Here is a 12,381-nt window from a genome sequence, read left to right as displayed (position 1 = left end):
TATCACCCTCTCTGAGAGACACTAAGCCCATGCATCCCAAGTATCTTTATCTACATCCCCAGCTCTGCATTTGCAGTTGTGATCGCGAACCTCTGCCAATCAATAGGTCAGTATTTAGAAAAAACAAGAGCGATCCATATGTCCTTGCGAACTGGGTATTGCTAATGAGCAAAAAACAATGTTAACAAGGAACTCCTTTATCACAAACGATACTGATTCGGGAAGAAAGTAGGTCTTGCTTGAATTAATCAAGGAGAAAACAAATGTGCAGTATGGGACCTTAGTTGAATTCCTTCCGAACAATAATACATAATTCAAAAAGGCCACACGACAGTCTATCAAAGTCGCACTCCCTGCAGCCAAAATTAGGGTAGTTTATTTTGTATCACAATAATGACCAAAAGCAGCATTTCCTAAAACGCAAAGTATTTACACTATATACAATTCATAGGTGATTTGGTGATCCCCAGTGAAGTGACCATAACCTAACGTGGTGTAAGAGTCAAGTGAAAAGAAGGGGTAAAAAATAAAGGAGGTTATTGGTTGTAACAAAAGAGGAGCTTTGCACAATTAGAATATAGTAGATATTATTTATTTTTTCATAGGCTCTCTCTTTGTTAAATTCAACGACGTTTCAACCCTCTCGTGGTATGGGATCTCTTCAGGAAAGGAATTCTGGGGACTAATGGGGGGAGAGTATCAGAAAATGCTAAGGAAATACAGTATGCAGGAATAAAGGTTGGCTAAACAACATGGGCAATGGCGCGCAGAGGCTTACCATTGTGGCACAGTGTGTGCCTAGAGTGGATGTCTTCTGGGATAATTCACAGCAATTCCAAGGTAGTACCTGTTAATGATACATATTGTGGCTATTAGGGCATATAGCCAATTGTAAGAAAGGTGACTGTGAATCATAGGTGGTAAGTGAGGAGTCTTACCGGCACTGGATAAAAAGTATGCCGGATCGACAATTCGCAGGAACCAGTCTGCTTTGACGTTCAAAATTAACCCTATTTGTACATTTGTAACACAGGGAACAGACATGGTATAGGTGAGATTCTAGTGTCAAGGAGTGAAATAGGAGGTGTCTTGTGAGGGTCAGCGGAAATAGGTCTCAATGTTTCATAGGTGCCGACTTTAATGTAGGCTAATGAACCTTCGCCATTCCTCTAGGCCAGAGGTCTTCAAACTTTTTGATGCCGAGACCCCCTCCTCAAACGTTTTTAGGTGTAAGGACCCCCTCCTGACAAAATATTCTAGAAACTGTTACTCTCCATCAATAACCATAAACGCCCTTAATTCCTGTGGCAAATCATTTTTACGGTGGGGAGATATTATTAAACAATGTATTCCTTAAAAATGTTTAGGTTTTTCACTGCCAGGTAGCTACGTATAAAAGAACTGGTAGTTTAAGTGAAAAATACATTTAAAAAGGTGTTACTCAGTGGGAAATGCACAATAGTACATTAAGACACCTTTATTGGTTTAATGCACTTCAGAGGTCTATGTGTAACCAGGGACCCACAGAATTAATTCTTTAATGGTGCAGTGGAGAATAGTGATGTGGGCATGTTCTGTGCTAGAAGGTTATAGCTTGTTACAGAAAGCACTGTGAATATGTAAGTCATTATTTAAAACTTGCATTTTAGTAATACCCAGGTTGTACATATTTACAAAACTGTCCCTTCAACACCTCCTGGGGTAGTAAGCGTTATACAAATTCAATTACAATTGAAAGCACACACTTCACAGCTCAATTGTTCTCTTTGCACTACCACTCAAAAAGAATGCACCTGTGTCATCACAAAGCTTTGAATGATTCGATCAATTAAAACCAGTACCTGCCTTCAAGCACCCTTTATTTACCTTTTCACCTAGCACACGTTTGTATTTCTTTCAGTCAAGCCGCTGCACCCTGGGAGTTAACTATCTGCTTGCTTCCGTTTCACAGCACATGACACTCCTTGAATGACACTCCAGCTGAAGCATATTAACTATTAGAATTAACCGTCCCAGGTGGGTTGTCTTCTTTCCAGAAAGTAGGGGAACGTGTATTTAAATATATTTGCGAGTGCTTTCACTGCGGAAACCATCTTCATACATGAAAGGTCGTGCGATTGCACTGTATAAATATAACATTTGGCAGAATTCTGCCTCAATGAGACCAAAGAATAAAAAGTTAAAAGTTAATTGAAATAAATCTTACAAATAATATTCAAACATGTATTTGAAATATAAATATTCTGCAAATGCCTTTCCAGTACAGGTTTTTTATGCGCCACAATAAAACAATCGAAAGTATTTGTGTAGACTAGGTAAAAAAAAAACAGGAAAAATGACAAATTTCGAAATAGCAGAAAGAAGGTGAGGAAAGTTCGAAGTTGGGTGGTTCTGGCCTCTGATTTCCATCCCATGATCCCCTCGCTGAGAACGGCCCGCGCCAGCCCCCATCCCACCTTCCTTTGTAGACGCAGTGCATGAACAGGCCCAGCACAAGGTCAATTAAGCTAGTACTGGCCTCCTGCAGAGCCTGACTGCCTCCTAATGGTCGTTGTCGCCAAGACCCATCCTCCTTCATCAGCTGGTGAGAAGTGTTCACAATCGGATTGCTCTTTAGAGCAGCTCCCAGTGCGAGGCTCTCTCTGGCACAGCGCTTGGCTGGGGAATGCGCGCCCCCCTTCCTGTGACTCCACGGCCCCCCTGGGGGTCGCACCCCACAGATTGAAGACCTCTGCTCTAGGCTGTTTAACCCATTTCTAATTGAATCACATTTCTCAATCCATTTACACTCTAGAGAATGTAAAATAAGTGAGATATCACCACCCCTAGGGGGTATTTTCGCTTTCTCAATCGCTTGCCATTTAATGTCATCAGAAGTGTGGGATTTTTCTTTGTAGTGCTCTACTAAGGGGGCATTCTCTACTTGGCAACGTATTCTGCTATGGTGCTGGCCAATGTGTGTTTTCACTGGTTGAGTGGTCTGTCCAATATATCTCAGACTACAGGGGCACCAGATGCAGTACATTACATTTGGCGTTGCACAATTAGCACGTAGTGTCATTTTTATGTTGGGTTTCACAATGCTTGTGTCCAAGTGTACCAGATGGTCTTTGATATTCTTTCCCTTTTTGTAGGAGAACATGGGCAGTTGTCTGCAGGCATTCAGCGTATTGAGTGTAAGCCAATGTCTTTTAATGGTTTTCGTGACCTGTGTACTGAGGAGGCAGATCGTCACACACACACACTTTTATTGGTCTGGTTTTTGGTTCTACTCGTTAGTAGTACTTCTCGGGGACTGAACCATTCCCTCTTCATGGATGTTTTCACCAATCGTTTGGGGTATCCTCTCACGCAGTCTGGTGCTCAAGATATTTACCTTTCTGAAGAAGCCTTCTTTTTCTGTGCAGTTACGTCTAAGTTGCAGGAATAGCCCATATGGTAGGCCATCATTCAGGGCCCTGGGATGGAAGCTTTTGTATTGCAGAAGTGTGTTTCTATCAGTGGGCTTACGATAGAGGGTCACATTCAGTTGATTGTTGCGACATCTTATTTGTAGGTCAAGGAAGGGAACATTTTCTCTATCCGTGCTGGTAGTAAAAGTGAGCGCTGATTGGCAGTCATGTAGCTAGGCAATGAACATTTCCCCAACTCCTCTCAGTACCTGGCCATAGAAGAAAAATTAAGTCTATATAGCGCTTCCAGCACTTGATACTGGTGAAGAAGGGATTAATCCCATCATTAATGAATTTGTTTTCAGGGTCACCTACATAAATTAGCTAGGTTTGGTGCAAAAATTGCTCCCATGGATGTGCCTGAGCGTTGTTGGAAATAATTCATGTTGAATTTGAAGTAATTCATTGTCAGTGCGATTTCTAACAAGTCTGTGATGAACTCCGTTGGGACTGCCATGGGTGCCGGGCGTGAGTTTAGGGCAACTTTTATGACATTGATGCTTTCGGTCTTTTGAATGTTCATATATACCATTCTATATCCAATGTTACTAGCATCTCTTGAAGGGGATCGTATTCCATTCCTTCTATCAAGTTTATCATGTGCGTACTGTCTCTTACATATGTGGGTAAGACAGGTACATAGTCCTTAATGAAGCTGTTAATGTAGTGTCCCAGGGGTTCAAGAACAGAACCACATCCGGACAGAATTGGTCTTCCCGGAGGATTAGTTGGATCTTTATGCACTTTAGGCAAAGTATAAAGTACAGGGGTCCTTGGATTCTTCTGGTTGAGGAAGTCAAATTCTTGTTTAGTAATGAATCCTTCATTTAAACCGTTTTTTTAATAGGTCAGGCCACATAAATCATACAGTCTCGCCACCTAGGAGGGCAGGTGAGTTTGCAATGGTCTTTCTCTGTATCTTGCAAACTGGTAGCCATATAGCCAAAATGTTCTCTCTTCTTAGTGATGTGAGCTGGAAGTTTCCCAACTGCAATTGATTTCCAGCTTCTCCAGACACCTCTATGCCAGGTTAGACTTCTCCATTTGCAGTGATGTGCGGTGGTCGTTCTGGGCACCATCAGTTGCTGGTAAATCAATTTCTGGGTGCAGAGATAATCTCTTCCAATCATCCTAGGCAGACACCCAATATAGCGGTAGCTCTAAACCGATCTATCGGAAAGCTCATTGTGTCTTTAATGGAGACTAGATTCCCCAATTTTGCTCCTCCCCCTTTTCCAGTGTGTAGCGAGGAGTGAACTTGCTGATCTTATGCGCAGTTACAAGCCTATTGTCTGAAATTTATTATGCAATATGTTTGGCGTTGGGCACCACCATGTCATAGTTTTTAGTGCTAACTCTCTAAGGTGTACATTCAAGCTGTTTTTATACACATTCCTCCACAAAATATCCAATTTGTTTCTTGTGATCACCCCACTTAGATCTGTTCCCCTCTTCCACATATATTTCCAATCCTCTTAAGTGCATTGAGTAATTTGTATAAATTTGAGACCCAATCATTTGTTCTCTGGTAGGTTGTCAGTAGTTCTCTCCTTGTGTTACTGACCTTGTGGCTGGGTCTGGTGGCTCAGTGAACTAGTGCTTCCACTGCGTGGTACAGTGTTTCTTCTCGTGGTCACCGGTTCAAATCCATGAATGTTCCCCTTTCATCCTTACATAGCCGTTAAAATTATTACCAATGGGTTGGGTAACAATAACCATCTGTTATTCAGTGCCAAGAGTGTATTGTGTTGGAACAATTATATAGCTGGTTAACCCTATGTGAGGTGCTGAAGCCCTTCCCTGAACAGCTAGTATACTGTTTTGTTTTTGGTAAAAGGGTGTTTTCTTTATTTTGATCCAATGTGAGAAGTGTTTCCATATCGTACATGATGTCTACTGAGGTGTGGGCATCTGTTTACTGGACACAGCTTCTAGCAATGCTTGTCAATTCTGAAATTTGTTTATGGTCCCAAGCAGGTAGAGGTCGGTTGGGAAGCTAATCCGAGTTCAGCCAGGGTGGACTATTTTCCAAAATCCCCTGTATGATTGTCATTGTAAGATGTCAGCCTTCAGTATGAAGTTAGTCGGGAACTGCATTGGTGGACTGTGTCAAGAGTCCTTCCTAGAGCTCATCAGTCTCTTGCTGATCTCTTTGGTCGTACTGTGCTATCAAGTTGGTAATAAGTGGTTGGTTGCTATGGACTGGTGAGGGTACATAATGATAGATATGATCAGTAGCTATTCTAGCGTATGTAATTATACGAGGGCAATGTGTTTTGTAGCAACTTTTTATGCACCCTGTCTTGAATTATAATTGGTTAGGTTAGTCCGGATCAGAACTGGATAGGTATCCGGGACCTTCTAATCTAGTCTTTCAATAGACAGTTTACATATTTTTACTGTGTTAATGCACTGTGGGATTGGCACAAACGTTTAGACACTTCATCTCACCAGTTGGGGCATCGTTTTCAAGTGAAGAGCCCAGTAGGTAGGCAGAACCCAGGAGTGGTAATCTCTTAGAGCTTTCCCTTGTGAAGATATTGGGTGCTTATTCTGTGTTCTGGAGGTGGAGTGGCGGAATTTCTGACCCTAACGGGTCCAATGCCCTTAATCTGTCATCCTAAGGTTCTTGTTACCCTTCTGGCGGAATGTGTACTTTACAAATGTGTGTTATTTTACGTTACTCTCTGGTTCTTATCCTCCCCTTCTTGGGCTCTTTATTGTGAAAATTGGAATCTAGGCACATCGACTCAGTTAAAAAAATGCAGGTGATGAACATAGAAGAACTGTTGGTACACATATAGAGAAATCCATTTCATTCCCATATGGAAGGGCTGAGCATGAATGTTCAGTGAGTTTATTATGAACTTTATTGGCCAATGCGTAGTTGGATTGCTTTGCCATCAGGAGTTATATTTATAAGTTTCCTATGGACTGTAAATGCATATTATTGAATTACTAGGAATGCAGGTTATTAGGTACCTGAAAAAGATGGCAAAAACAAAATAATATGGTACTATGCAATATAGGATTGTTAAAGTTGATGGATTTCAGGTTTCACTACACTTATACTATAAAGACTACTAATTATATTGGTTGACTGATGCTGTGCATTGCAGATTGAAATATCCCACTACAATTATTAACCTCCTGGGATTCAATAAGCCTGAGTTGGCAAAGCCTCCTGGGGCTATCACCTGCTTAAATAGAATTAGTATTGCTTGAGTTTGAAAACCCTTAAACTGTTGACAAGTGGTGTTTGGCAAAGCAGGAACAGTTTGTTTAATTCAACTTTAAGGCCGGGAGAACAGTTACAGGCACAGGGTCTGAGGACGGTCTCAGGTTACGTTCTGTTTGCGACCTTCTTATATACAAAATTTAGGACGTTGTAAAAGTTTCCGGCCTACCTTATATGATGAGGAATGTTGGGTGCTGCCTTTGGAGTCCTAAATTAATCATCTAATGGTTGCCACTGGTGAGTCTCTACTTCGCATGGACACAATGTGGTCAGTGGCGAACGTGTCCAGATGTCTGGCTTGGGGAGTGCGTGATCACTGCGTGTGCTCGGCCCTGATTGGCTGTGTGTTCCTAACTCATGTTGCATCTGACTTTTATGATGTTTTCAGGAACACCCGTACGCACTCCAGCCATGTGCGCTTTATTTGGGCAATATCCTTGAGCCTTTGTAATGTCGCTGGCCCTATTTGTGCGACTGATCAAGAGTTTTTCTGCCTCAGCGTTAGCCTGCTAGCTACACACCCTCTTATCTGTGACCCACCACTCTGCAATCATATTTGCGAGTCTAGGTTTATGTAGAGTTCACAACGGGTGAATTTATTAATAAGGATGAGATATCATTTTTGTCAACAAATACATCCAATTCTATATTAACCTGAGTATAGACATTTATAGGATACTAGTTAGCATATATATAGATGGGAACACGGGGTACTTTAGGAATAAAAATTCTTTCTTGGGTCATTTAACATTGTACGTACACCAGAAAGTATACTTCTAAGGAAACACTGTGGTACCTTATGAAACATATACTCCATATTGGGTGGTTTGAATTCACAAACCCTCTAACTACAATGCACCTCGACCAATTTGGGTTAAAATTACACAATGGATACTAAAATAGTGATCATTTAAAAATGTTTGTAAGTTTAAGACAATTCTGTTTTCCTTGTGATTGAATATCATATTAGCTCTGCCTTTTAGTAAGGACTTTAAATTGTTTTCAATGTATTTCAGTAATACATTCCCATGTGACTTGCAAACAAGATATAGAGATTTGAGTATTTTGTCTATGTTGGCTTTGTAGCATGTGATACATGACTATAAAAGATCACAAACCTGGATTTCTCACTTTGAGAAAGGCTGTGTTGGCCAAAACATGTCAGGGTTGTACAGAGGAATAAACTGCTTGAAAGCATGGCTGCATGAGTGCATGCTTTTTTTTACGAAGAGAAGGAGTTTGAATTGTAAGAGGGTTGCTTGATCCCATATAGGGCAGCACTTGACCTGAGGAGCTCTGTGGGTAAGCTGTCTTTGAAGGTTTGGATGTTTATTTTAAGTTAGAAATGTTTGTCGAAGAGTCTGAATACCGTTTATTTTCTTAACAGCTTTTGAAGAAGCCTGAAAAAGATGATGAAAGATTTGATTCTGAAAAAAAGTTCAAATCCAAAAGAATAGAAAAAGATTTTTTTAAAGATGAAAAGAGTACAAGTGGGCAAAGCAATACGACAGCCAAACGATCCGATGGTGAAAATAAGGATGATAGAATGAAAAAGTAAGTATTTTGCTGCATTTGTTACATTATGGTGAGTACATTAATCTGAAAGAAACACGTTAGTTAGATTCCTCACCTTAGAATATCCCCAGGCGTCAGACTGGATCCGGAAGATTTTTCGTCAGCAATACCCCTTGCGCGTCGCTAGGCGTCGTCTGCGGCTCCGCGTCCGTCGTCGGCGTCGTGCGCCGGGATGACGTCGTCGGAGTACTTAGACGCCGCCCTCGCGCGCTGACGTCAGTTCTTCTTTTTTCCGCGCCAGTAAGCGCAGATCCGGGAGAGCTACCCCTTTTAGTCTTTTTTGACTAAATCTTTTTGATCATTTTTGATCCTTGTCTGTCGTGCGCGATCCCGGTCCAGGAGGAGGTCCAAGGATCGCTCGCGGAGCCCTAGCCGACGCCACCATCGCTCGTCGGGCTCCAAGTCGTCGGGTAAGTCCAAACACTCTAAGAAGTCCAAGCGGCGACATCGCTCTTCGGACTCCCCTCGCCGGTCGCGCGACTCGGCCGAGGGTCCAAGTGGTTCCACCCCCGCGGCTCCGGCGGAGCCGCAGGTGCCGCGTCCGCCCCCATACCTTCCGGTCCCTGGGGCTGACGCGGCGCCGGCGGAGATCAGTGCCTTCCTCTCGGCCATGAGGAGCCTGGCCCCGCCGTCGACGCCCGCTGGCGCGCCTTCGGGCCCCGCGGACTCGACTGGGCGACCTCGCGTGCCGGCGGCTCCGGCCCCGGCGCCGTCGACGACTCCGGTCTCGACGTCGCAGGTCCCCGCGGGGCCCTTGCCTGGGCCCCAGTCGACGCCGGTTGACCTTGTCACTCCTCCACTGGCGCCGACGCCTGAACCACCGACGCCGTCACCGGCGCCACCGACGCCGACGCCTGTGACGCCGACGCCCCGGTTTAGCCCTCATCCGGACCCGACGCCGGCACGGCGTCCGCCGACGCCGCATCCGACGCCGCTTGAGTCCTACCATCTCTACAGTCCGGTTCCGATCCTTCCTCCTGTTTATCAGGAATCGGAAGAAGGGGGCGACTGGGAGGGGTTCGAGGACCCTCTGGCTGTTCAGTCACAGCTTTCTCAGGACTGGGCAGATGAACTGGGGGAGGCCAGCGGGCTGGACACCTCGCCAGACGCTGGATTCACTTCTCCTCCGACCGTGGCTTCGGAGGAGGGTGCAGCATTTTCTGTGGTGCTGCGCAAGGCGGCTGAGGCCCTTGGGCTCGAGTTGCCTGCCGTGGCTGTGAGGACCAACATCCTCACTGAGGTGCTTCAAACCTCAGCAAGCTCCACTGAGCCTCTGCTGCCGTTCAACGAGGCCCTCACTGACGTTCTGCAGGGCACCTGGTCCAAGCCCTCCACAGTTCCTCCTGTGGATCGGAACGTTGCCAGGCGCCACCGCCCTGCTCCGGGCGACCCCAGTTTCCTGTCCCAACACCCCACCCCCGAGAGTCTGGTTATCCAGGCCTCTACTTCCCAATCCTCCTTCCCGACCGCTCCGCCGGACCGGGATTCCAAGAGACTCGAGCAGTTTGGCAAGAAACTGTTCTCGTCCCTTAGTTTGGGCCTGCGGTCCTTAAATACCGCCTGTCTCTTGGACCGTTATTCCCATTCCCTGTGGGATACGGTGGAGGACGTGCTGCCCCTGTGTCCGGAGGAGGTCCGGACGCGTCTTACCCAGGCTTTGGCCGATGGGAGGGATGCGGCACGGCACGCCATAAGATGTGGGCTTGACACCACGGACTCGCTAGGTCGGGCGATTTCCACCACGGTGGCGCTCCGCCGCCACGCCTGGATGCGGTCCACGTCATTTTCCGGGGATGTCCAGAACACCCTCATGGACATGCCCTTTGATGGCACTCGCCTGTTTGGTGAGAAGGCGGACAGTGCGCTGAACCGTTTTAAGGACTCCCGGGCTACGGCCAAGTCCTTGGGCCTCTCGGCTCCGCGGGCGCACACCTCCGCTTTTCGCCCCTTTCGTGGCCAAGGAAGGGGCGCCTCCTCACGTCCGCAAAGCCACCAGCCGCAGAACCAACCTGCGCGCGGTCGCGGACGTGGCTTCCGCCGTGGCGGAAATGGAGGCCGACGTGGTCAGCCCACATCCACCCCGGCAGCATCCGCCTCAAAGCCTTCCTAGTCCGAGCTTTCAGGCCCATACCACGCCAGTGGGCGGCAGAGTTCGCCATCACCTGCTCCACTGGCGGTCCATAACATCGGATAGGTGGGTGCTGCAAATCTTCCGAAGGGGCTACTCCCTCCCCTTCGAGACGACCCCTCCAGCCATGCCACCGCAGCACCACCGTATCTCGGGGGATCATTTGGATCTTCTCCGCGAGGAAGTTTCGGCTCTCTTGGCCAAGGGGGCCGTCGAGCGCGTTCCGAGTCCAGAAGTAGGTCGTGGTTGTTATTCCCACTACTTTCTGGTTCCCAAGAAGGGCAAGGGGGGCCTGCGCCCTATCTTGGACCTCCGGAACGTCAATGCCTTCCTCCGAAAGGAAAGGTTCAAGATGCTAACGTTGGCTCAGGTTTTAGCTGCCCTAGACCCTGGAGACTGGATGGTAGCGTTGGACTTGCAGGACGCATATTTCCATATCCCCGTCCTGCCGGCCCACCGGCGTTACCTGCGGTTCACGGTGGGCCAAGAGCACTTTCAGTTTACCGTGCTCCCCTTCGGCCTCACCAGTGCCCCTCGGGTGTTCACGAAAGTGATGGCGGTGGTCGCAGCTCATCTGCGCAGATCAGGGGTCCCAGTCTTCCCCTATCTCGACGACTGGTTGTTGAAGGCGGGCTCGCCCCACGCAGTCGTCTCCCACCTTCAGACTACGGCGGATCTCCTGCATTTGCTGGGGTTTTCCATCAACGTGCCGAAGTCACACTTGAGTCCCTCTCAGAAGCTCCTCTTCATCGGAGCGGTTCTCGATTCGGCGCAGTTCCGGGTCCATCCTCCGGAACAGCGGGTCCGGGATATACAGGCCCTGATTCCCATCTTTCGGCCTCTATCCCGGGTTTCGGTCAGGCTAGTGTTGCGGCTTCTGGGGCTGATGGCCTCCTGCATCCTACTAGTGCATCACGCCAGGCGGCGCATGCGGGCTCTGCAGTGGGACCTGAAGTTTCAGTGGGCCCAGCATCACGGCAACCTGTCCGACCATGTCTTGATCTCGGAGGGTACTGCACAGCAGTTGCAGTGGTGGCTCACGGACCGCGAGTGGGTCAAGGGCAAGAGCCTCTCCCTTCCCCAACCGGAGCATGTCGTAGTGACGGATGCGTCCCTCCTGGGATGGGGTGGCCATATGGGAGAGGCGGAGATCAGAGGCCTCTGGTCTCCGGCGGAGTCTCGTCTCCACATCAACCTGTTGGAGTTGAGAGCGATCCGGCTTGCACTGAAAGCCTTCCTTCCCTCTGTCAGGGGAAGTGTCGTGCAGGTGTTCACGGACAACACCACCGCCATGTGGTACTGCAACAAACAGGGCGGGGTGGGGTCGTGGACACTTTGTCAGGAGGCTCTGCGCCTCTGGACATGGCTGGAACACCAGGGCGTCACCCTGGTGGTTCAACATCTGGCGGGCTCTCTGAACGCCAGAGCAGACGAACTCAGCCGCCGGTGCATGATGGATCACGAATGGCGTCTGAACTCCGAAGTGGTGCAAGGCCTCTTTCAGCAGTGGGGAGAGCCTTGGTTAGATCTATTCGCCACCGAAGAGAACGCGCAATGTCAGCAGTTCTGCGCGTTGGAATTTCCAAGGCGGCACTCGCTCGGCGACGCTTTTCGTCACGAGTGGAGTTGCGGTCTGTTGTACGCCTTTCCGCCTATACCACTTCTGCCCAGAGTGCTGAAGAAGATCAGGCGCGACCGGGCCCAAGTCATCTTGGTGGCTCCGGATTGGGCACGAAGATACTGGTATCCCGAGCTACTCAGTCTGTTGACCGATCCCCCGATACGTCTGCCCCTTCGGGAGGATCTTCTGTCGCAGCAGCAGGGGACGGTCCTCCACCCGAACCTGTCCAGCCTCCACCTCCATGCGTGGAGATTGAGCGGCGGCAGTTGATGCCATTTGACTTGCCTCCTGAAGTCTGTGATATCATTCTGGCAGCCAGGCGTCCCTCCACAAAGTCGGTATACGCCTGCCGGTGGAACAAATTTGT

The 12,381-nt window shown here is 47.8% G+C and overlaps 1 protein-coding gene across 2 annotated transcripts in view; it reads left to right on the top strand.

The window, feature by feature from the left end:
- UPF3B (UPF3B regulator of nonsense mediated mRNA decay) overlaps positions 1-12,381 on the top strand; it is a 291,003-nt gene that overhangs the window by 185,023 nt on the left and 93,599 nt on the right. For both annotated transcript variants that reach the window (XM_085608075.1, XM_085608076.1), the window contains exon 8: positions 8,078-8,244. In XM_085608075.1, the coding sequence (XP_085464201.1) occupies positions 8,078-8,244 (167 nt within the window). The remainder of the gene's footprint in view (positions 1-8,077; positions 8,245-12,381) is intronic.

This window comes from Triturus cristatus, chromosome 5_2 (genome assembly GCF_964204655.1).
Source record: "Triturus cristatus chromosome 5_2, aTriCri1.1, whole genome shotgun sequence".
NCBI classification, from domain to species: Eukaryota; Metazoa; Chordata; class Amphibia; order Caudata; family Salamandridae; genus Triturus; species Triturus cristatus.
Note: the sequence above shows the minus strand (reverse complement) of the source record. Positions and strands in the feature narration are given on the sequence as shown.